The sequence below is a fragment of the Pinus tabuliformis genome, chromosome 2_1 (assembly GCF_031772625.1).
Source record: "Pinus tabuliformis cultivar Carrire ecotype Pingquan chromosome 2_1, CPIR1, whole genome shotgun sequence".
NCBI lineage: Eukaryota > Viridiplantae > Streptophyta > Pinopsida > Pinales > Pinaceae > Pinus > Pinus tabuliformis.
The window spans coordinates 365,384,887-365,410,570 of NC_142299.1; the positions used below are offsets into that span (position 1 = coordinate 365,384,887).

The 25,684-nt window shown below is 39.0% G+C and overlaps 1 protein-coding gene across 3 annotated transcripts in view; it reads left to right on the forward strand.

The window, feature by feature from the left end:
- Positions 1 to 23,648, forward strand: part of LOC149200384 (uncharacterized) — a 38,343-nt gene extending 14,695 nt beyond the window's left edge. For 2 of the 3 annotated variants that reach the window (XM_089402708.1, XM_089402707.1), the window contains exons 3-4: positions 1,497 to 1,637; positions 1,754 to 2,343. In XM_089402708.1, coding sequence (XP_089258834.1) covers positions 1,501 to 1,637; positions 1,754 to 2,192 — 576 coding nt within the window. In that variant the 5' untranslated portion in view covers positions 1,497 to 1,500 and the 3' untranslated portion in view covers positions 2,193 to 2,343. Of the gene's footprint in view, positions 1 to 1,496; positions 1,638 to 1,753; positions 2,344 to 23,299 lie in introns of those variants that run through there. The other variant, XR_016253831.1, reaches the window with a different exon arrangement.
- Positions 23,649 to 25,684: the final 2,036 nt, after the last annotated feature.

Consider the following 25,684-nt stretch of genomic DNA (forward strand, 5'->3'; position numbering starts at 1 on the left):
GGCCAAGTGGCACTGGTTCTACTGCAGCATCAGTCAATCCGGTAGCTGTATCATCATTTTTTGTTCCTCGAACCACACCTGGTTCACAACCATCTATTGGTTCAATGCTAAAAAGAATTGAAAAAGAACAAGCTGACAGGTTGATGACAAAATTTCTCCTCTGGAGTGATATTCCTTTCAGCATTGTAAGGAATAATCCATTTTTCCAACCTACTGTTGATGTTATTGCCAGTGTTGGCCCAGGGTACAAAATCCCTTCTTATCATGATTTCAGAGGCCGGATTCTTCAAGATGAAAAGCGTGACTGCACCCAAAGATTGGAGGATTTTAGGGCATCATGGGCACAAACAGGATGCACTGTTATGTCAGATGGTTGGACTGACCAAAAGGGGAGAACCCTTATAAACTTCTTGGTTAGTTGTCCCAAGGGGATTATGTTTATCAAATCTGTTGATGCATCTCATCAAATCAAAGATGCAAGAACTTTATGTGATTTGTTGGATGTGTTTATTTTGGAGGTGGGTGAACAACATGTTGTCCAAGTCATAACGGACAATGCTGCAAATTATGTTGCTGCTGGTAGAATGCTTATGGACAGGCATCCTACTTTATTTTGGACACCTTGTGTTGCCCATTGTATTGATTTGATGTTAGAGGACAGGGAAAATTCCCTTTGTCAAAGATATTGTTGACTCATCAAAAAGCATCACAAAATTTATATATAATCATATATCTGTGCTTAGCTTGATGAGAAGATTCACCAACAACAAAGAGTTGGTGCGCCCCGCCATTACACGGTTTGCCACGAGTTTCATATCTCTTCAATCCCTCGTGAATTCTATGTGGGATGTGAAGAGAATGTTTCTTTCAGAGGAGTGGCGTGCTATGTCAATGAGCCGCAAACCAGAAGGAGAGGCCGTATGTAGACTAGTTTCATACCAGGGAGACTTCTGGGCGGGAGTGCAGGAGGGGTGCGCCGTTACTGAACCTTTGGTAAAGGTTCTTCGGTTGGTTGATGGTGAGAAGCCCGCAATGGGCTATTTGTATGAAGCCATGGACAGGGCCAAAGAAGCCATTCGGGTCTACTATGATGATAAGGGAGATGATGGGTTTCAGAAACAACTCCTTCTATGGGGAGTGATTGATGAGCGATGGAACAACACACTCCATTGTCCCATTCATGCTGCTGGGCTTTTCCTGAACCCTGCATTTTCTTATGCATGTGGGTTTGATTTTGATGCTGAGATCATGGATGGATTCTTATCCTGTGTCCAGAAGATGGTGCGATCTCCAGAACAACGTATAGAGATCTCTAAACAAATTGAGACATATAAGATGGCAGGTGGCACATTTGGCTTTGAGATGGCTGTCATTGATAGGACAATTAAAATGCCAGGTATTTTTTAGTTTGTAACTTTGTTTCAAATTTCATTGTCTCTTCAAATTCCATTTTTTTCTTATGTTTATTTAAAATTTTATTTGTAATTTTGTTGTAGATGCATGGTGGAAGATGTATGGTGGCAGAGTACCCTTTTGCAAAAGCTTGCCGTACACATCCTCAGCCAAACATGCAGCTCCTCAGGATGTGAGCGCAACTGGAGTGTATTTGAAAAAATACACAACAAGAAGCGCAACAGGTTAACACTTAAACATTTAAAATATTGTAAATTTCCAAATAAATTTTTGAATTCATTAAACAATATTTTTTTTTATAATATTAATTATTAATTATTATTTCATGATCTTTGTACAGGTTGGAGCCCCAGCGACTTAATGACATGGTCTACGTCTACTACAATCTTCGATTGTGGGTGAGGCAACTTGAGAGGACACCTGATGTGGATGCCATCTCATTGGATGGGATTGACACCACTGCTGCATGGAGGGTTGAGGCCGAGAGGCCTCTCATGGATTCTGCTGATGATTGGTTAGTGCAGGATGTAGTGGAGGGGGAGGAGGAGGAGGAGGAGGAGCAGGAGGAGGAGGTGACACCGCCTACCCGGGCTACCACTACCACCAGTAGAGGACGTGGTCTCCGTCTACCTCCTGTAGCTCATACTTCTAGTTCTTCAGCTTCTAGAGCACATCAGACTCCACTGCCATTTCCACCAGCACAGGCACCAGCATCTACATCTAGAGGGAAAGAGAAAGCTGTGACATTTTCTCGCAAGAGGGGCAGAGGAAATCAATAGGATTAGACTTTCATTTTATTGTATATGAGTCTATGACATTATGACATGATGAGATACATTATCATATTTTTTGTTTATATTTTGAGGCTGAGCTGGGACTCAGGAGTCAGGACTTACTATTCAGGACATGATTCAATGTTATGTATGATTTTAGCGCTAGAAATGATATTAAACATCTTATATATTAGTTTTCTTATCATATATATGTGTCAATGTATTTATTTTATGTTGTAGATGGTTTAGATATTAAAAAAATTGAAAGAAAATGAAAAAAAATGAATATTTTTGTACCAAACGCTTTTTTCCGCTTTTTTCCCGATTTTTCCGATTTTTTCCGCTTCATTCCCGGCGCTGATTTAATCCCGCTCGTGCTTTTCACAACATTGAATTATAGTAAATATTACTGGGCTCATATGGCAAGAGTGTTGATTTTTCAGGTCTTCTACTCTTATAATTACTTCTTATGATTTCTCATATTAATCTTTCTTGAGTACACATTCATCATAAATCAATTACATAGAAGATCTCAACTGTAGTAACAAAACTGATAGTAGGATTATAAAAGAGACATCCAAACAAGAAACATAAGAGTTTTTATACTGGGAAAACACATATGGGGGAAACCCAACAACCTTTTCCTTAGGGAAATTATTCAATTCAACAAGAGATACAATCCGATCTTCCAGTCAAAAGCAAAGTCAAACTGACCACAAACATTCCGAGGTCAAACCTGGTCATCCAGAGACAAATTCGGCCTCCTGAGATCTCGACCTCTTGAAATTTCGGCCTGCTGCCTCAGAGATGAGGTTTGTCCATATTCTTGACTTGCCCTTTAAGCTCGATTTGCCCTTTCCTTTCTCCTCTTTCGCTTGAACAGAAGTGAACCTTTTCTCGAACAGGAGTAATCCAAATCGCCTCTTAATTGATGAAGTCTAATGGGTATATATAGTGATTTGATGAACCCGAAGTGTTGTGTTTGAAGGGTCATGCCGACTTGATCTTTTAGAGGGCTGAGTTGACATTCTTGGAGCCAAAAATTCAATTTTAGAAATTCAAAAGTCCCTCTTTTGAAGCCAACATGAAGAATATGTCTTGTATTTATTATTACATATATTTGAAGGGCTAAACATTGATTATGAAGACCAACCATAGCTACAAAAATCCAACACTCCCTCTGAGCTAGGGAGGTATTCCTAATGACTTCTTCAAATGTTCTCTCATTGAAAAATTCCTCTAAGGGAGGGTTGAATGATCTAGCTATGTTGGTCTGTCAATCCACTACCTGTGGAGAGCATCCTGCATCAACATCACGCTCAACAAGTCGTTACCTGGAGCAATTCATCAATTTTCCAAGTCATCACTTGGAACCTGGTGAACACTTGTCACCTATGGTGAAACCTTGGGCTATTACCATTCATGCATGTTGATTGAATGATAACTCTCCAGCTCGATGCTAGAGGCACTCACTCGCCCACTTGGGGAACTCTCCGGGCCTTGGTGCTCTCTGGCCCATTCTCCCTAGCCATATTTTGTGGACCCTAGTCGATACTTTGACTTGCTTATATCCAGACCTAGGGAGAATGTCTACCACTCGATGCTACAACTTCAACACTCCCTTTGATTGAGGGAAGCATTCTCAACTAATCTAAGCTTGTCCTTGAAGTATACAAACTTCACCTTGGGACAAAGGCTTTGTGAGAATGTCAACATCCTGTTGGTCTATAGAAAAGCAATGGAGCCTCATTGCTCCCTTTTGTACCACGTCAGAAATGTGTTGGTATCATGATCTCGATGTGCTTTGTTCTATCATCACGATCATCTCTTGCACTTGATCAAACAGTCTTGCAAGTAGCTTTCAAAGTCACATTGCTTCACACTTGCCAAACTAACTGTAATATACTCGGCTTCTGCAGTCTTGAGTGCAACAGATGTTTGCTTCCTCCCCAAGCAGAATCTAAATTGAATCATAATCCCGATGTGCTCTTCATGTCTTCAACACTTTTTGCCCAATTTGAATCAGTATATCCTTGCAACTATACTTCTCAATTCACATCCAATTGTACAACGTGCCACAACTACTTTCTGGTCACCTTGACTTGGTGTTCCCTTTGACAGTGAAACAGATCTTGCTGTAGCAATATGGCTGTTCCCTCTACCACTTAGCTTCTTTAGATTAGTTATCATGAAAGTGGCCATCGACTCGTTGTCCATCATCCCAAGACTCTGAAGGATCATGATAATAAACTTACTTGACATCTGCCATACTTCTAGTTCTAAGAAGTGTTGTTTCTCCTATTACTTCAGAATTAGTTCTATGTCTAAAACACGATCACAAACACACTAAAATACACACAACTCCAAGCACTTTGCACAATGGAAATGTAACAACAGTGAATCAACAAAGTACACAATATTTTTGCAGAACAAAAACTTGTTTATTTTACAACTTTAATACAACAAACTTAGGGCTCCTATACCAGGGATCATGGCCCTTATAATTAGCCCCGATACAAGGAATAACTAGGGATTGAGGTCAACAACTTATGATCCTCAATCTTCCCACACAACAATAACAAATACAATGACTTACTAGTTGAAGGTGCACTTCAATTACAACCCTTTCGTCATCCTATTCTTGGTGTATCTTGCAAGTCCTTTGCGACCCTTTTTCACAGAGAATATTGCTACTCCAATGTCTCTGCACTCAACTGTTCACAAGGGTCTTTTGTTGCTCCAAAATCTTTGCATGCATCAACTCAACAAGTCTACCTTCTCATAGTGAATAGGCTGCACCAATATTAGTGTTCATAGGCTTCAAAACAAGGTTTGCAAGACAATGATTTGTCTTCCATAAAGTCATTATACATTAGCCCTTAACAACTCTACCCATACACAACATAGAGGACAGACCTTAACACATAATCTCTGCAACCATTTACTCCATCAAACAACCCTTTCACACTGTCACAAGTCCTTCTCCTCTGCCCTTATACTTCACAAATCTTGTTCAAAATCTGAGGTTAGATTCAACCTCTCTAAGGACAACCCATACCACAAAACCACTGACGAGACTTCCTGAGGCCTAGTGGCCCACACAGTCACAAAACAAATGTCTGTAGGCACCTTGTCAGGGTCTCGACCCTCCTCCTTATATACAAAACATGAGCGAATACCAATAGAACTTACGACAAAGATTGGGTGGATAACAATCTTGGACAAACGCCTAACTAGGGCACACAAAGCTCCACTAGACAATGAATTTCTCCAGTACAGACTCAACCCTTCTTCTTCAAGATAAGACCATAAAACATAGTCTTGATGCTTCTTGAGGTAACTCGCTCCCTTGGGCAGATATTGATATAAAAATGAGTTGCAATGTTGTGTCACAATGAGCTCAAATTTACATCTATATATAGTGTTCTTGGTGGAGTTAACTTGCCACCAAGGGCCTGTGGGAAAATTGATTAGGGCATCATTTGAATTTGACTTTTCCTTACTTGACAGTTATTTGTGATATTACGTTCTTCTTCTTGATTATGCTCATGTTCTTATCATCAAATAAATGCCAAAACAATGAAGAACACAACCATACAAAGATGAACACAAGATATAGGCTCCAAGCCAGGGCAAAATCCCTCCAAGGAGAAAACCCAGAAAGAACTTCTCTTCTTATAGAATCAATTCAAAGGAGACTTCCAAGGCCAAAAACCAATACTCAAGACTACCACCAACAATCAAGCCAGCCATCCAAACACTTCTAATAATATCTCCAATGACAACAAGGCTCTTCTAGCCTTTAGATCTGACTAGCCGAGTTTGCAATACCTTCCTGCAATTTTGGACCTATTGCATGCCCAAAAACCCTAGGGCTCTTGCATGTGTTAGCTGTCCCAAGCAGAATTTCAGAGATCTGAGCTTTCTAGGGCTCATCTTCTTCTTCGATAGACTTCTTCTTGCCTTCCAAGGCCTTCACATCCTTCTTCCAACTGTTGTTGAATCCAAGAGATGTATGCTTGATGTGTGTAGGAATAGGTCGAAGATCCATCTTTATATAGCCCTCCAAGAGTCTCCATTAGCCCTCTTTAAGCCGACTTGAGCTGGGTGTTGAATTTTGTGCAACTAAGGGAGAAATTTCCCTAGAAAAACACTCTATGAGTTAACCTCTTTCACCCTAGAAGCAAATGATTTCTCAAGTGCAAATAATTTTTATAAGTGCAAAAGTTATTTCAAAATTGTTTTAGAAAGTTATTTTGACATGTGCAAAAATAAAATCACTTAAGTGATCTAATTCGACATGTGCAAAAATTGATCACTTTAGGAGATTCCAAAAACCTAATTCGAGTAAGGGATCTTGTTTCAAAGATTCCTATATATTGAAGAGAAGCCTTCATTTGCAACACATTGAGTTCTCTCTCTCTTGCTTTGGTGGTCTAGCTCTTACATTGGTGATCAAGCACTCACATCAATAATTTATCTCTCTTATTGTTAGTAGATCTATTATAGATTTGCAAATTTGATTATCAGTGGCAGATCTCTTATCATCATTGGCAGATTTGATTGTTAGTGGTAGATCCCTTATCATCATTGGCAGATCTCTTATCATCATTGGCAGATCTGATTATTAGTGGTAGATCCCTTATCATCATTGGCAGATCTCTGATTATCAATGGCAGATCTCTTATCATCATTGTCATATCTGATTATTAGTGGCAGATCTCTTATCATTATTGGCAGATCTCTGATTATTAGTGGCAGATCTGATTATTAGTGGCAAATCTCTTATCATCAGTGACAAATCTGATTATTAGTAGCAGATCTCTTATCATCATTGGCAGATCTGATTATCAGTGGCAGATCTCTTATCATCATTGGCGGATCTTTGATTATCAGTGGTAGATCTCTTATCATCATTGGTGATCTCTTTCGCATTGGTGATAAAGCCCTTACATCAATATTTTATCTCTCACTATTAGCAGATTTATTGGAAGCCTCTTATTTCGTTTCATCATTGGCAGATCTAGTGGAGATTTCTCTCTTGCATTTTTGGAGATTTCTTTCTTGCATTATTGTTTGACAATTTTCGTATTATTGGCTAGATCCCTATCTTGTATTATCATTGGTGGCAGATCTCCCTTGTATTAGTGTTTGCAGATCTCATATTACAAGTCTCATCCTCTCGCACCTGGAGGATGTTTACTTATTATTTGTGGCCATATCATCTTATTGTGAAGGTGTATTGTCTTGGATTTCTAGCGCGCATCTAGAGACTTATCTATCTCATTTGTGAAAGCTAATTTTCTTCTCGCACTTGTAATCTTTGCTGAAGGATTGACGGATCTGTATTCTACATTTGTGATAAGATCTTACACTTCAGAAGATCTGCCCTAAAGGGGTAATGTTGCTGTCATTGAGAAACGGGTTTTGTATTCTGCTTATGTAACTCTGCTGAACATTTGATGAAGATTTAATAAAAGAATATTCTTAAAGGGTTTTCCCCCACAGTGGGGTTTTTCCCTGGTCTTGGACCAAATCTGCTGTCTTATTGTTCATTGATTGTCTTCTATATAGTTATTGGTTACTGTCTATGCTTAAAGGTTGAAGATCTAAGATATATAATTTCAAAATTGCAAAATTTAATATGGTATCAGAGCTGTAGTGAAGATAAGCTCAAGAACAGTAAGTTGAAGGCAATTATATGTTGTAAGACCTTATTTGTTGCTAAAAATACAATAGTAGATCAATTCAGATGGCTACATCCCTCTTCAAGGGTAGCGAGAAATTGATGTGGGCTTCAAATTATCTTCTTGGAAACTTAGGTTGGACACCAACTTGGATGGAGAAGATGCTTTAGAGTATGTCCAAGGAGGTGTACCCTAGACCTAGCCTCCTGCAAAATGCCCCTGCTAAAGCAAGATACAAGAAAGGTGAGATCAAAGCCCGCAAAATTATTATTGATTCTTTGAAAGATCATCTTCTTACCTGTATCTCCAAACTGAAGACATCTAAGGAAATGTATGACAAGATTGTTGGCATGTTTGAAGTCCAAAATCTAAATGACGTCCTTGACATGAAGAAACAACTCTAAGATATCAAATTGAATAAGGGAGAATCTATTTAGTCTTATTTTATAAGGATTACTGAACTCAAAGACCAAATTTTGTCTTCTGGCTAGCCCCTGTCTGATAGGGAATTGGTACACACAACCCTTGATGGACTTCTTGCAGCTTGGGAAGTATTCATTACTACTATCAACAATAACAATGTTCTGCCAACTTTTGATGAATTGATTGGAAGATGCAAGTAGGAAGAATGAAGGATGATTTCAAGGGGCAGAATTTATAGACTTGAAGAAGCAGAGGCATCTGCCTTCGCTACACAAACAAAGAAGAAGAAAGGAAAGAGAAAATATTCTAAGCCAAAGTCCAAACCCAAGTTTTTCAAGAAGAGCATGAGGAATGTTGAATGCTTTAACTGTCACAAGCATGGGCACTATGCTCAAGATTGTCCAGAAAGAAGATCCTCTTATAATCAAAGGAGTAGCAACAACTACAATAATTAGTCTCTTGATCGAAAAAGGAGGAATTATGGAGGAAGAAGATATGAAGGAAGAAGCAATGCACGAAGTGATTGTGATCAAGAGTGTCGTCCACAAAAGAGATACAAAAATACAAGGTATGAAAAGAATGCTGCTGCTTCTTAATCTGAGTACTTTCTGATTTCAACTTTGTCTAGTGCTTCTCCTCCAGATCCTTTAGATAGTTGGTTAGTGGATAGTGGTGCCTCTAAGCACTTCTCTAGTTATAAAGAAGTCCTCTCTAATTTGGTTTAGAGGGACACTAGTTTAAACATTATCCTTGGAGATAACACTACCCTATAAAAGGGTTTGGTTCAGTTTCTTTTCATTTCGATCTTGGAGAAACTATTCACCTTCAAGATGTTTTATATGTACCTAGTCTAAAGAAAAATCTTGTATCTTTATTTGCTCTAGAAGATAAAGGAATGAAGGTGGCTTTTATAAAAGGAAAGGTGTTAACCTGGTCAGAGAAAACAAATATGAAAAATACTTTTACTCTTGGATCGAGAGTTGAAGGGCTTTACAAGTCAATAGGAGACCTATTAAAACTATGGCTCAAGAATGCAATTTCAATCAGATCGAGTTGTGGCACCACATATTTGCTCTTGTTGATTTTTGGTAGCATCGGATGTGCTCTAGCCTTGAAATTTGGTGGAGAGGCTAAGGCATATGAGATCTCCAAGACCCAAAATCATTTGGAGAAATTCCACCCGGATGAGGAGTTATTAAAATAATTAATATTTTAATGTGTTCTTAAGTCTAAACATAGGAAAATTAAAATATTAATGGGTGTTAATAAAGATAAGGGTGAGAAGCTTCTAAGAGACGAGGATCAAGTCTGTTTTAATCTTAGCCGTTGATTAGAGACTTAATCTCGGCCATTGATTCATCAACAGGAAAAGTATAAGAGAAGACTTGAGGATCATTTGGAGAAACACCGACAGATACTCAGTATCTCAAGAAAAATCGATTCTCAAAGAGAAGAAGATTGATTTCAGAGGGAGAGTTGTAGGGTGGAGGAAGAGGAGGGCATCAACAACAGTCAATGACTGAGGAGGAGGTGACGTAGGGGCATTGAAAGACAGTGCAGAGGGAGATGCAGTCCAGGGGAGAGGCAAAGGGATGCAGAGCCACGTTGAGCCATGCAGAGTGACGCAAAAGTGATGCAGAAGTGGGAGAAGGGTCTCCAAGGTGTCAGAAAGTTTCCAGGGGAAAGTCTCAGGTGTTTTCTCTCAGTTTCTCTGTAAAATCATTCCTTGTAAAAGCGATTGTTGCTGAAGATTAATAAAGCCCTCATTTGCTGCACCGATTTTCCCACATTGGGTTTTCAGGGACAATTGTCCAAAAACACTGTGTTGATGTGATTGGTTCTTGTGTATGTGTTTTCTCTGTGTAATTATGTGATAACTGTAGTAGAATTTATTTTAATATTTGCTGAAGGGATTTCGTAAATAACTTATTGTGAAGAATAAGTAGGTGAAATAAATCAGTAGCTATAGTAGAATTTCAGGTTAGAAATTTTCACATGGTGTCAGAGCAGAGATTTGACAACAGGGGAGAAGAATCAGCTACGGGTCAAGAGCATGATGCAACGGCATCAACTCAAAGGGACTCACTCAGATATCCAGAAGATAGCACAAGGGACATGGATCATGATTATTCTATGTTAGCTTCCAGACTGGAAGAAGAAGTCACTTGCCTAGCAAGCTCTGCCTTCTCTGAGGTTTGGTATATAGATAGTGAAGCTTCTTGGCATATGATATGAATTCGAGAATGTTTTTCAGATTGTTAGGAAGAAAGGATGAATTTTCAGATCACCATGGAAAATAAGGCAAAGTGTACCCCGAAGGAAGAGGTACTGTAGTCTTTCAAACCGAAGTAGGGAGCAGCTTCGAGCAGCCAATGTCCTGCATGTGCCAGGATTGGGGATGAACTTACTCTCCGTATCTCAACTTCAAAACAAGGGCTATGATGTTTCCTTCATTAAGGAGAAAGTATATGTCAAACACCCGAGTTGGAAAAAGAAGACCCAGATTGGAATCAAAAGTAACAGGCTATATATATTACAGCTAGAATCTCCAATGGCACTGATAGGTAGTAATGGGGATAAAGATTTGAATGAACTATGGCACAGGAGGATGGGACACTTACACCATGGGGCTCTGAGAATTCTCAGAAAAACAGTTTCAGGAGTTCCAGAACTGAGTACCAAACGAGATGATGTATGCAAAGGGTGCGCTCTAGGCAAGTATGCCAAAGCAACGTTTTCCAGAAGTAACAATAGAGCTAAGAGTGTTCTAGGATTGATACACTCAAACATCTGCGGACCGATGTCCACAAAAGCTCTTAGTGGTGCCGAATACTTCGTCACCTTCATCGATGACCATTCCAAGAAGACTTGGATCTACTTTCTGAAAACCAAGGATGAGGTTTTTGGTCGATTCAAAGAGTTCAAGGCTTTAATGGAGAATCTGATAGGAAAGAAGATAAAAGTGTTGCGCTCAGACAATGGTGGAGAGTATGTTAACAAGGATTCATCGATTTTTGCGGTAGGGAAGGCATTAGAAGAGAGTGGACAACTCCCTACAATCTAGAGCATAATGGAGTAGCAGAAAGGAAAAACAAGAGTATTGTGGAAGCAGTTAGGGCAATGTTGTATGATCAGGGTATGCGCAAATTCCTGTGGGTAGAAGTATGCAACACGTCAGTTTATGTCCAGAATAGGACTCCGCACAGGGCATTGGGCAAAATCACTCAAGAAAAGGTCTTCACCAGGAAGACACCTGAAGTTAGTCATTTCAAGATATTTGGGAGTTTGGCTTAGTGTTGTATACCCAAAGAAAAGAGAAAGAAATTAGATCAAATTGTTGAGAAAGGATATCTTGTGGGATATAGCGAGAATGCTAAGGCATATAGAGTTTATCTTCCAGGGAGTCGGAAGATAGTAAAGTTCGGTGGGATGTAAAGTTCATGGAGGACAGAGCTTTCAGGAAATCCCGAGAAATGCTTTTCGAGGAGCACTCAAAAGACGATCTGTTGGTCCAACCACTTCGACCAACAGAAACTAGTACTAGCAAGTCTCCTAAAGGGAAAGCTTCGGAACAAGAGGAATCTCAGGAAGAGGAAGAGATGATAGATGTACCCACTACCAGTGGAAGAATGAGCAGAAACTCTGACAGATTCTATGGGATTCAGAGGACTTCATTGGTGCACCCAAGAAAGACAAAAGGGAGCGAAGACAGCCAGACAGATACCAGGCCCTAGTAGCTCAGGTTGGGGAATCGTCTAGTTTTCAGGAGACCGTTCAACATCAAGTATGGGTAGATGCTATGGTGGAGGAATATAGTTCTATAATGGTCAATGATGTATGGGAAGTGGTACCTAGGCCTCAGGACAGGTCAGTGGTAGGTTTGAGATGGATCTACAAAGTCAAATATGTTGCAGACGATAGTGTGGAGAAATACAAAGCCAGGTTTGTGGCTAAGGGGTATGCTCTGAAGGAAGGGATAGACTACGAAGAAGCCTTCGCCCTAATAGCCAGGTATACTTCTATTAGAACCGTGATATCCCTTGCAACACAAATGGGGTGGGAGATTCACCAGATGGATGTCAAGACGACATTCTTGAATGGAGTGATAGAAGAGGAAGTATACATTGAATAGCTAGAGGGTTTTAGGACACATGAGAAGAAATCTCATGTATGCAGATTAAAGAAAGCCTTGTATGAGCTTAAACAGGCACCTAGAGCATGGTACGATCGAATTGATGGCTACTTGCAGAAGATGGGGTTTGTCAAGAGTGACGTAGATCCTAATCTCTACTATCTTGTTGTAGAGAATGAGCCTCTAACCCTGGTGTTATATGTGGATGATCTTTTCCTGACAGGATCATCCAGGCTCATCAAAGACTACAAGAAGAACTTAGCCACAAAATTCGACATGAAGGATTTGGGACAGATGCATTATTTTTTGGGGTTGGAAGTTTGGCAGTAGAAGGGTGAGATCTTTTTTGGACAAGGGAGATATGCTACAAAGATCTTGAAGAGATTCAAGATGCAGGATTGTAGACCTATGGCTACTCCAATGATCACCAAATGGAAGAAGATTGATGCATCAGAAGACAAAGATGTTGATCCCACCTTGTACATGCTGCTTATAGGGTTCCTGATGTATCCGGTCAATCCCAGTCTAGACATTTGTTACGCTGTCAACACCCTCAGTTAGTTCATGGTGGAACCTAAGAGGGCGCACTGGGTAGAAACCAAACATGTTCTCAGATATATACAAGGAACAGTCGAGCATGGACTATTGTACACCCAAGGCAATGACATCAGGCTGAGTGGGTTCACTGACGCAGATTGGGCTGGAAGTTTAGTGTATCGGAAAAGTACAACTGGGAACTGTTTTAACATTGGATCAGGAATGACCTCCTGGTGTAGTAGAAAACAAAAATCTGTGGCTCTGAGCTCAGCTGGAGTAGAATATATGGCAACTAACACAACTTCGTGCGAAGCCATATGGCTTAGGAAATTGCTTATGAATCTATTCAAGTGAAGGATGGAAGCGACCAGGATTTTGTGTGATAATCAGAGTTGCATCAAGCTCTCTGAAAATCTAGTATTTCATGATTGGTCGAAGCACATTGGTATCAGGTGTCACTTTGTCAGAGAATGTGTCCAACGAGGGGCAGTACAATTGAGGTACACTCCTATAGGAGAATAGGTGGCAGACATCCTCACCAAGGCTCTAGGAATAACAAAGTTTGTTTATTTCAGGGAGAAGATGGGGATGGTGAAGAATCCATTTCAGTAGCAGAAATGGATACGTATCAGGAGTTGTAGTGCAATAGTTAGCAGTGGCAATGCTATGGGCAGCATGATGCATCATGTTAAGAGGGAGCTGCAGTACAGATGTAGCAATGGCAGTGTCATGGGCAACAGTACAGGAAGCAACAGTGCAATGGATGTGGGGTAGTAGGCCAAGCATCAACATAGAGGGCTGGTGTGGAGGATCAGTGTGATGCTTCTATGGTGAAGCATTGCTAGAGCACATTCCTCGCTAAGAGGGAGTGTTGATTTTTGGTAGCATTGGATGTGCTATAGCCTTGAATTTTGGTGGAGAGGCTAAGGCATATGAGATCTCCAAGACTGAGAAATCTTTTGGAGAAATTCCACTCGGATGAGGAGTTATTTAAATAATTGATATTTTTAATGGTTCCTAAGTCTAAACTTAGGAAAATTAAAATATTAATGGGTATTAATAAAGATAAGGGTGAGAAGCTTCTAAGAGACGAGGATCAAGTCTGTTTTAATCTTAGCCATTGATTAGAGACTTACTCTCGACTATTGATTCATCAACAAGAAAAGTATAAGAGAAGACTTAAGGATCATTTGGAGAAACACTGACAGATACTCAGTATCTCAAGGAAAATCGATTCTCAAAGAGAAGGAGATCGATTTCAAAGGGAGAGTTGCAAGGCGGAGCAAGAGGAGGGCATCAATAGCAGTCAATCACTGAGGAGGAGGTGACGCAGGGACATTGAGAGATAGCGCAGAGGGAGACATAGTCCAGGGGAGACGCAGCCCTCGTGCAGGCTGATGCAGAGGGACGTAGAGCTACGGTGAGTGACGCAGAAGTGGGAGAAGGGTCTCCAAGGTGTCAGAAAGTTTCCAACGGAAATTCTCAGTTGTTTTCTCTTAGTTTCTCTGTAAAATCATTCCTTGTAAAAACGATTGTTGTTGAAGATTAATAAAACCCTCATTTGCTGCACCGATTTTCCCACATTGGGTTTTTTTAGGGACAATTGTCCAAAAACAACTGTGTTGATGTGATTGGTTCTCGTGTATTTTCTTTGTGTAATTATGTGATAATTGCAGTAGAATTTATTTTAATATTTGCTGAAGGGATTTAGTAAATAACTTATTGTGAGAATAGGTGAAATAAATCAGTAGTTGTAGTAGAATTTCAGTTTAGAAATTTTCACAACTCATCTTCATTATAAGGCACTACCTAAATAAAGAAGATGGTTTCTGGAATGTTAGAAATCCAATCAAAACATGATGGTGTTTTCCTTGGTTGTGAAAGTGGAAAGAAAACGAGAGGGCCTTTCTCCTCTAGCAGTACCAAAACTCATGACACCTTGCAAATAATTCATTCAGATTTATGTGGACCTATGCCAGTGACATCCATAGGTGGATATTTGCATTATATCACCTTTGTGGATGCTTTCTCTAGAAAAATGTGGATATACTTTCTAAAGCACAAAGATGAATCCTTTGATATGTTTAAAAATTTCAAAGCATTGATTGAAAACAAACTTGAAAGAAAATCAAAGTCTTCATATCAGATAATGGAGGAGAATTCATTTCAAATGAATTCATTGACTTTTGCAGAGAAGCATGTATAAAGAAAGAGACCATTGTACCATATAATCCTGAATAGAATGGTGTGACAGAAAGAAAGAATAAAACCATCATGGAGGCTACTTGTACCATGCTACATGATCAGAATGTGCCAAGATTTCTATGGGGAGACGCTGCCAACACTGTTGTATATGTACAGAACAAGGCTCCTCATCGAGCATTATATGATAAGACTCTTGAAGAAGTTTTCATAGGCAATAAACCTGATGTTAGTCATTTAAGGATCTTTAGCTGTCGTGTTTATTTTCATGTACCAAAAGAAAAGAGGAACAAGCTTGAGGCTTTAGGTAAGAAAGGTATGTTTGTGGGCTATTATTAAGATTCTAAAGCATTTAGAATTGATATACCTTGTCAAAGAACAATAGACTTCAGCAGAGATATAACATTTAATGAAGATGCAACTCTTGAAAAAGTAACAATTAGTCCTCCTATCTCTTCTAAAGAAACAAAGGATGATGTGGATCCCTCTACTCATGAACTTGATCATGAGGACCAAGATGGACCCGTTGAGCCTATGGACCCATTAGATCCTCCTCCATATAGGAAAAGGCCTCTATGGCTTCGTGATACTCTACAGGATGTTGAAAAACATACTGCTCCCAGGGGCACTTTTAGAGAAAGCAAGAAGCCCAATCGATATCAAAACTATGTTGTTGCTATGAGTTCTATCATACAGAGTGAACCTCAATCATTTGAAGAAGCAATAAGGAACCAAGTATGGAAAGATGCCATGACAGAAGAATATGAATCCATTATGCAAAATGATGTATGGGAAATTGTTCCTAGACCTCAGGGTAAATCATTTGTGACTTCAAAGTAGCTTTTCAAAATAAAACATGGCATGGATGGCGGTATTGAAAAATATAGAGCAAGATTTGTGGCTCAAGGATTCTCTCAGAAAGAGGGAATTGATTATGAAGACATCTTTGCTCCTGTTGCTCGCTATACCACCATTCGCTCTATTATTGCTTTAGCTGCTAGTCAAGGGTGGACTCTCCATCAGATGGATGTCAAAACTACTTTTCTCCATGGTGCTCTTCAAGAGGAAGTATATGTTCAAGGCTTTGAGGTACATGACAGAAGAACCCATGTATGTAAATTGAAGAAAGAACTCTATCGCTTAAAACAAGCCCCCAGGGCTTGGTATTCTCGCATTGACAACTACTTAGTAAAATTGGGATTTACGAGAAGCAATGCTGATGCAAACTTCTACTTCAAAGCTGTACAAGGTATGCCTTTGATATTGGTATTATATGTTGACGATCTGTTTTCGACAGGTAATGAACCTCTGATGATTCAATGTAAGAGGGAGCTTGCCTCTGAATTTGAAATGAAAGACCTTGGGGTGATGCACTTTTTTTTGGGATTGGAGGTTTGGCAGAGACTTGGCGAAATTATTCTCTCCCAAGGGAAGTATGTTGTAAATCTATTGGAAAGGTTTGGAATGGTAGTGCAAATCCATGAGCACTCCCATGGAGATGAACTTCAAGAAACTTTATGGTGATGAAGCTGGACTTGATTTATCTGATCCATCTGAGTATTGTCAGTTGATTGGAGCGTTGATGTTCCTAGTGAACACTTGTCCTGATATTTTCTATGTTGTAAACACCTTGAGTCAATTCATGACCAAGCCTTTACATAATCACTGGGTTGCTGCTAAACACGTGCTTAGATATCTACATGGGACAATTAACTTTGGTCTTCGATATACTGTTGGCAATATAAAGCTGTATGGTTATGCAAATGCTGACTGGGCAGGCGACATTATTGATAGAAAAAGCACTCAAGGATGCTGTTTCAATTTGGGATCCGCCATGATCTCTTAGATGAGCAGGAAACATATATAAATTTCTCTCAGTGTTGCTGAAGTTGAGTATATTGCTGCTAGCTTAGCTAGTTATGAAGCTGTCTGGTTAAGAAAAATCTTTGGAGATTTATTTGAGCAAGTCCTGGATATTACAGTGATATTCTGTGATAATATGAGTGGGATCTGATTGTCTGAGAAGCCCGTATTTCATGACAAATCCAAGCACATTGAAATCATATATAATTTCATTCAAGACATGGTACAAAGAGGAGTAGTGAGACTCCAACATATTTAGATTGATGAGAAGATTGCTGATATACTTACCAAAGCACTGCTGAAGAAGAAAATTCTAGTCTTTAGAGATATGCTTGGATTAATGGATGTACCCCTTCTGGGTCCGGGACCCAGCTGATCAAGAACACTGAGATGTGTGCTCTTCCCCCTTGGTTGAGCTCCCAGGGATGAAGAATTGAGCTGGTGAGCTCCTAGGGATGAGGGACCTCCAATCAGGTGTATGCCCCAGTCATGCATCTTGTTCCCACCCATCTAGCCAATGGGTGTTGGCTACTTGAGGTCGGATTGTGATCCTTACCAGTCATGATAAGTAGTATCTCGCTCAAGTTCAAAGATGCTAGTGTTCTTGAATTATTATGGATTCTTAGCCTATGTTCTGAGCTATTATGGATTCTTAGCCTCATTGTTTGAGCAATGGTTTCTTAGTCTTCATGATTGAGCGATATTCATTCCAGGTGGTAGCATGAGTCCCCCTGATGGTATTTGTTCCTGGTTGTAGCATGTGGCTCCCTAATGATATTTAGGCCGGGTTGGAGCTTGAGACTCCCCGATAATGGTTTCTTAGCCTTTATTTGGCTGAGCTTGGATTTAGGTGCTCAACTTGGATTTAGGGTGGTAGCTGAGGCTCCCCTGCCATGAGTATTCTTCTTTAGATTCGAGAATGTTCAGCATGAGTCATGATGATTTGACAAGTACAACAATTTTGACACTATTGATGAAAATTCCTCCCTAGTTGAGAAGGAGTGTTGAATTTTGTGGAACTAAGGGAGAAATTTCCCTAGAAAAACACTCTATGAGTTAACCCCTTTTACCCTTGAAGTGAATTATTTCTCGAGTGCAAATTATTTTTATGAGTGCAAAAGTGATTTCAAAATTGTATTATAAAGTTATTTTGACATGTGCAAAATAAAATCACTTAAGTGATCTAATTCAACATGTGCAAAAATGGATCACTCTATGAGCTTCCAAAAACCTAAAAAATAGTTAGGGATTTTGTCTCAAAGATTCCTATATATTGGAGAGAAGCCTTCATTTGCAACACATTGAATTCTCTCTCTCTTGCTTTGGTGATCTAGCTCTTGCATTGGTGATCAAACCCTCACATCAGTAATTTATCTCTCTTATGTTAGTAGATCTCTTTTTTTTAAGGGTGGTCCATGGACACTGAGTGACCGCTACATCCACGAGAAAATCCAAGTAGATCAACCCGAAGGGATCTACCCCTTGACCAAACTAGTAAGGCCTAACCCCAAGGGCATCGAGGAGATTTGACCCCGTGGCCTCTGAATAAGCAAGGTACTTAGCAACACAATGGCATATCTGTTATCATCATTGACAGATCTAATTATTAGTGGCAAGTCTCTTATCATCATTGGCAGACCTTTGATTATTAGTGGCAAATCTGATTATTATTAGTGGCAAATCCCGTATCATTAGTGACAAATCTAATTATCAGTGGCAAAATCTCTTATCATCAGCGACAAATTTGATTATCAGTGGCAGATCCCTTATCGTCATTGGCATATATGATTATTAGTTGCAGATCTCTTTTCATTATTCGCAAGTCTTCAATTATCAGTGGCAAATCTCTTATCATCACTGGTGATAAAGCGCTTGCATCAGTATTTTATCTCTCTCAATCTTAGCAGATTTATTGGAAGCCAGTTATTTCGTTTCATCATTGGTAGATATAGTGGAGATTTCTCTCTTGCATTTTTGGAGATTTCTTTCTTGCATTATTGTTTGATAGATTTCATATTATTGGCTATATCTCAATCTTGTGTTATCATTTGTGGCAAATCCCCCTTGTATCAGTTTTTGCAGATCTCATATTACAAGTCTCATCCTCTCATATTTACTTATTATTTGTGGCCAAATCATCTTATTGTGAAGGCATATTGTCTTGGATTTATAGCACGCATTTGGAGACTTGTCTATCTCATTTGTGAAAGCTAATCTTCTTCTCACACTTGTAATCTTTGCTGAAGGATTTGTTATTCTACATTTGTGATCGGATCTCACACTTCAGAAGATCTGTCCTAAAGGGGTAAATGCTGTTGTCATTGAGAAAAGGGTTTTGTACTCTGCTTATGTATCTTCGCTGAACATTTGATGAAGATCTAATAGAAGAATATTCTTAAAGGATTCTAACTTTCCCCCACAGTGGGGTTTTTCCCTGGTCTTGCACCAAATCTGCTGTCTTACTGTTCATTGGCTGTCTTCTATATGATTATTTGTTACTGTCTGCACTTAAAGCTTGAAGATCTAAGATACTTAATTGCAAGATTGCGAAATTTAACACTTGGCTGGCCAACTTGGTCTTGGGAGTCTTCTAGACTCTTCTACATACAAAAATAAATTTTCCCTTCTTGATACAATTGCCCGAATTGGTATTTTACAATGTAACAATGATTCTTTGAATCATGTAAACATTAGGAGCGTTAAATGAATGCTTGACCTAGAGACAAATGACTCGAGCATGAAACCCATGCTTTACATAAATAATTTCTTTTTGCTCTTTACATCATTTTCTTTCTTCTTTTGATAGATACATAAGAATTACATCATGACATGAGTCAAATGACAATTATGAAGACCGAAACTAGTTACATTTTCCAACACTCTCTCCTAACTAGGGAGGTATTCATAATTGTCCAACTGGTACAAGGATAGTACTCACTTTGAAAAGTTCTCATAAGAAGAGTCGGATTGGTAAGCCATCTGTAAGCATCAACATTATGATCAACCAACATTGCCTTTGATGCCTAACTAGACAAACTCATCTTCATTCAAAAGCATTGTGCTGGGAGGCTTTACATGTGATATTGCACTACCTCTACAAGGCACATAACCATCTGGATGTTCACAAGGTATGTCCTTTTAGGACTACTCTTATCTTGGATTTCCAAGCTTGAATCCTCAAAGAATATCGATCCTCTTCGACCACTCTTATCGGATCCCTGTCCTGTCTTCAAAGAGTGTTGGTCCCTTTCTTTTCTTGGATGCTTTATCCTCAAGGAAACCACAAATTCTTACGCATGTTGAGAAATTAATGCATGAGATATGAGGGTTTGATTCCTCTTTTCTTGATAATTACTTGTGATTTATGTTGGCTTCTTTTACTCCTTTATTATGTTATTTTTCATCAAGCAGTGACCAAATTACAAATGTATAAAAATCACAAGAACAAGGGACACAAGATATAGGCACTCAGCCAGGGAAAAATCCCTATCCAAGGGAAAACATAGTCCAACTCTTCCACTAGTAGATTCAAATCAAAATGAGACAATACAAGACCTTTTGACCTAGACAAAGACCCCCTCCAATCACCAAGTCAACCCTTCCTTTATGTATACAAACTCTGCCAAATCCTCCAAGTGTCAGCTCTTCAAAGTCTGCTTTAATTCGAAATTTTGGCCCCCCCAGCTACAAAATTTCGGATCTGCAATTACTGCAGAAATTTCAGCCACTGCAACTTCCTAGAAACCTTATAAGACTCGCATGTGAGAGAGAGAGAGATGCTCCAAACTTTGATTTAGCTTTTTCCCTGAATTAGGTCTTCTTCTCATGCAATTCACTCTCTTTTTCATCCTCTTTGTTCTTGTAGATTGAACTTGTGGGTGTGTGTTTCCATATGAGTCGAGCTGCCTCTATCTATATTGCTTCTGCTGGGTCAAATGGCCCTAATTTGGGTCGATTTCATCATGATAGGGCCGACTTGCTGAGGAGGTGGCAAATGACACTTTTCACTCAAGAATAATGTTCTTTACATGATACAAATGCCCAAGAAGGGTCCAATAAATGTGACAAAGACTCTTTGACTCTTGACAAAACCTAGAAGCCTTCAATGGAGGCTATGACCTAGAAAATAAATAAAAGAGCATGAAACCCATGCTCCAAAAATACTTTTCTTTTACAATAAAATTTCTTTTTCTTTTCTTTTGACAAATACAATTATGAAGACCGACACTAGTTACATTTTTCAACATTCCCTCTTAACTAGGGAGGTATTCATAATTATATATATACATAGGTACATGGATGAACTCAAAATGACGTGATCTATGAAGAGTCACAACACAATGCTACAGATTAGATGCTTGACTAGGGTATCTAACCGGGTGGGACTAAGGTGTGTTCCAAGCTTTAGCCTCTATAGGTACCATCAAGCTTTAGCTCTAACACCAACCCGGGGATCTAGGTATCGTATCCAAGGTTAGAGCTCCACATGACCAATGATTCCCTCTCTACTTTGGGATCTAGACATCATCATAGGACAGCCATATGTCCTCCCAAGCATCTTGTCGCCCCAAGATGCTTTATCTCTCCCTGTCTATTGAATTTGTAATATCAACCTATCCAAGCATACTTCTGAGATATTCATACTTCTTATTTGGAAGAGATTTTGTCAACACATCAAGTACCTGCTCATCTGTCGGAATATAATGTAGTTTCACGACCCCATCCAACACCAAACTTCTAATGTAGTGGTACTTGTTGTTAATATGCTTTGTCTAGACATGAAACACAAGGTCTTCAAACATCTTGATGTTGCTTTGATTATCACAATGTATCATTGTAGGATCCAGTGTCCCTCCAAACAAATTTGATAAGAGTTTTCTTAACCAAACAACTTCTTTTCCTACTTCACGTGCAACAACATATTCGACTTCAACACTACTTAAAGCAACATGATCTTTTTTTTTCTACCCATCCATAAAATCATTGCTGATCCGTAACTTAAGCAACCACCTGTAGTGCTTCTTCCATCTTGTCTCACTGCCACCTCGATCGGAAACGTAAAACTTATCAATTTAATTTCCTTCCCATCGTACTTCAGGTAATAATGAATAGTTCCACGTAAGTATCTTAAAATGTGTTTGGTAGTTATTAAATGGTCATGATGAGGCTCCAATTGAAATTGACTAGGAACATTTACAACAAAGCATATTTCAGGTCTGGTATTCACCGAGTACATCAAAGAGCCCACCAACTTACAATAACTTGTAGGATCAACGAGACTAGAGTCAGAGCTTCTCAACTTCTCTAGATTTGTGATCATAGGAGTAGTCATAGTCTTGGGATCCATCATATCGTACTTTTGTAACATCTTGATTATGTACTTTCCTTGACCAAGATATATCTCACCGAGGTTTTGCCAAACTTCTAATCAAGTAGTAGTGCATGAGTCCCAGATCTTTCATTTCAAATTCTGCTGCCAACATTTTCTTATATTCTAGAATTATGCGCTCCACACCTATAATAAATAAATCATCCACATATAAAAGTATAATAACTGGTTCATTCTTCACTATTTTGATGTAGATATTTGCATCGACAAAACTTATGACAAAGCCAATCTTTAATAGATAGGCATGCATTCTTGTGTACCAAGCCCTAGGTGCTTGCTTCAAGCCATATAGAGCTTTTGTTAATATGCAAACATGAGTTTCCTTGCTGTTTATCGCAAAGCCTTCCGGTTGTTCAATATATACTTCTTCATCAATGGTTCCATTTGGAAACGTTGTTTTGACATCCATTTGATGGATACTCCATCCCATAGTTACAGTTAGCGAAACCAAAGATCTAATAGTAGTGTATTTGGTAGTAGGAGCAAAGGTTTCTTTATAGTCTATTCCTTCCTTTTAAGAGAAACCCCTTGCAACAAATCTTGCTTTGTATTTGTCTATGCTTCCATCAACGACATGTTTGATCTTGTAAATCCATTTGGAATTGACAACAAATTTGTCACTAGTTCTAGGAACGATTTCCCAAACCCCATTCTTCATGATAGATTGATATTCTTCTTGCATTGATTTCTTGATGAGCGGTTACTTCAAAAGTTGTTGGTTTTGCTTCAATTAACTTTGTCATGTATGTTGCATATTTTGAGTATCTTTTAAGTTTCTTGCTTTCTCTGAATGTGTCCTTCGCTGCTTTGTGTCCTTCTGCATCTTCAAGTGTAGCTTTTAACCAATTTGGCCTTTTCTTTGTTTCGGGAATGATTGTAGGTTGAATAGGTTCACCTGGTCCTTCTTCCTCTTGGTTTGTAGGTGACTTGTCACGTTGCTCATCTTTTTCAATTAGTGGTACATCTTCTTCATCAGATTCAATAGGTATATCTTTGGATCTTTTGTAGGCATGATTTTCATCAAATATAAGATCTCTACTAACTTCAATTCGTCTTTCTTCTTTGATGTAGATTCTATAAGCCTTTGATGAAAGGATATAACCAACAGAGATACCTTTTATACTTGTAGAGTCTAACTTCCTTCGCTTGTCTTTTGGAATATGAATGTATGCGGGACATCGAAAGATTCAGAGATGGTCTACACATGGTTTCTTCCCTGAAAATGCTTCTTTTGGTGTCATATTGTCAAGGATTCTATGCGGACTTCTATTTTGTATGTTTACTGCTATCATGGCTGCTTCTCCTAATAGAATTTTTGGCAGGTCTTGATTAAATATCATAGTCCTTATGCATTCTTCAATGGTTCTATTCTTCCTTTCTGCTACTCCATTTTGTTCGGGATTGTAGGGAACAATGAGCTCCTTCTTAATTCCTGCTTCCTTGCAATAAGCTATAAGTTATTTTGAAGTATATTCACCCCCATTATCGGATCTAAGAGTTTTTATCTTTCTTTCAGTTAGGGTCTCAACTTTGGATCTAAACTCCTTGAATTTTTCAAATACTTCGTCCTTTGTCTTGAGAAGAGAAAGCCATGTCTTTCTAGAGTGATCATCAATGAAGGTCACATAGTGTTGGTGGCCTCCAAGAGATTTATTAGACATGGGTCCACATACATTAGAATGAATGAGGTCTAATATCTCCTTAGACTTTGTGTCACTGCTTGTAAAGGGTTTCCTTGTATTCTATCCAAAGGCACATCCCTTGTATACTCCTTCGTGGTCCTACTTGATGTTGGGGATGCCCTTCACCATTTGACTTAGAGAGGGTACAATCTTATAGTGAATGTGTCCATATCTTCTATGCCAATGTTCGATGGGACTAATTTCCATATGAACAAGGGCTTGAGGAGATGGTGTTATAACTCTATAATCCCAATAACCCTTGCCTTTTCAAAACTAGAATCCTTTCCCCAAACCAAAACTTTACCATCTATACAAGCAAGTCTATCTCCTTTATCTTCTAAACAAGAAATGGAAGGTAAATTCTTTTCAAACCTGGGACATAGAGGATGTTGTTGAGATGTATCTTTGCTCCACTTTCTAGCTTCAATGATGTAGATCCGAGGTCCTTGACTGCATAGCTATTGTTGTTTCCAAGCTCTACTGCGTTTGATGATGATTCCTTTGATAGAGTATGAAGTTGACCATTTTCTCTTGTCATGTGTCTTGAGGCTCCACTATCAATAATCCAAGCATTGTCATCATTTAATATACCTGTAAGTTCAACTAAGAATCCTTCATTCTTGACTCTTCTAGATAGTTTGTAGATGATCCTTCCAATGAAGCTTCCTGGAGTTTTTAAGAGATTGAGTCCCATCTTCAAATAGCTTGCCATTGAGAGAGTGATCCTTTCTTCCAAGATGTTTTTTCTTCCTTCAAATGATAGCCAACAAAGTGATCTTCAAATAGTCCTTCCTTCACCTTAGCTCTAATACCATGTTGAGAAATCAATGCATGTAGATATTAGGGTTTGATTCCTCTTTTCTTGATAATTACTTGTGATTTATGTTGGCTTCTTTTACTCCTTTATTATGTTATCTTTCATCAAGCAATTACCAAATTACAAATGTATGAAGATCACAAGAACAAGGGACACAAGATATAGGCACTTAGCCAGGGCAAAACCCCTATCCAGGGGAAAACCCAATCCAACTCTTCCACTAGTAGAATCAAATCAAAATGAGACAATATAAGACCTTTTGACCTAGAAAAAGACCTCCAATCACCAAGTCAACCATTCATTTATGTAGTCAAACTTTGCCAAATTCTCCAAGTTTCATCTCCTCAAAGACTGCTTCAATCCAGAATTTCGGCCCCCCTAGCTACAAAATTTTAGAGCTGCAGTTACTATAGAAATTTCGGCCCCTGCAACTTGACCAGAAACCCTAGAAAACTCGCATGTGTGAGAGAGAGATATGCTCCAAACTTCGATTTAGCTTCTTCCTTGATTAGGCCTTCTCCTGTAATTCTCTCTTTTTCGTTCTCTTTTTTCTTGTAGATTGAACTTGTGAGTGTGTTTCCAAATGAGTCGAGCTGGCTCTATTTATATTGCTTCTGCTGGGTCGAATAGCTTTAATCTAGGCCAACTTCATCAGGATAAGGATGACTTGGTGAGGAGGTGACAAATGACACTTTTGACTCGAGATTAATTTTCTTTACATGATACAAATTCCCAAGAAGGGTCTAATAAATGTGACAAAGACTCT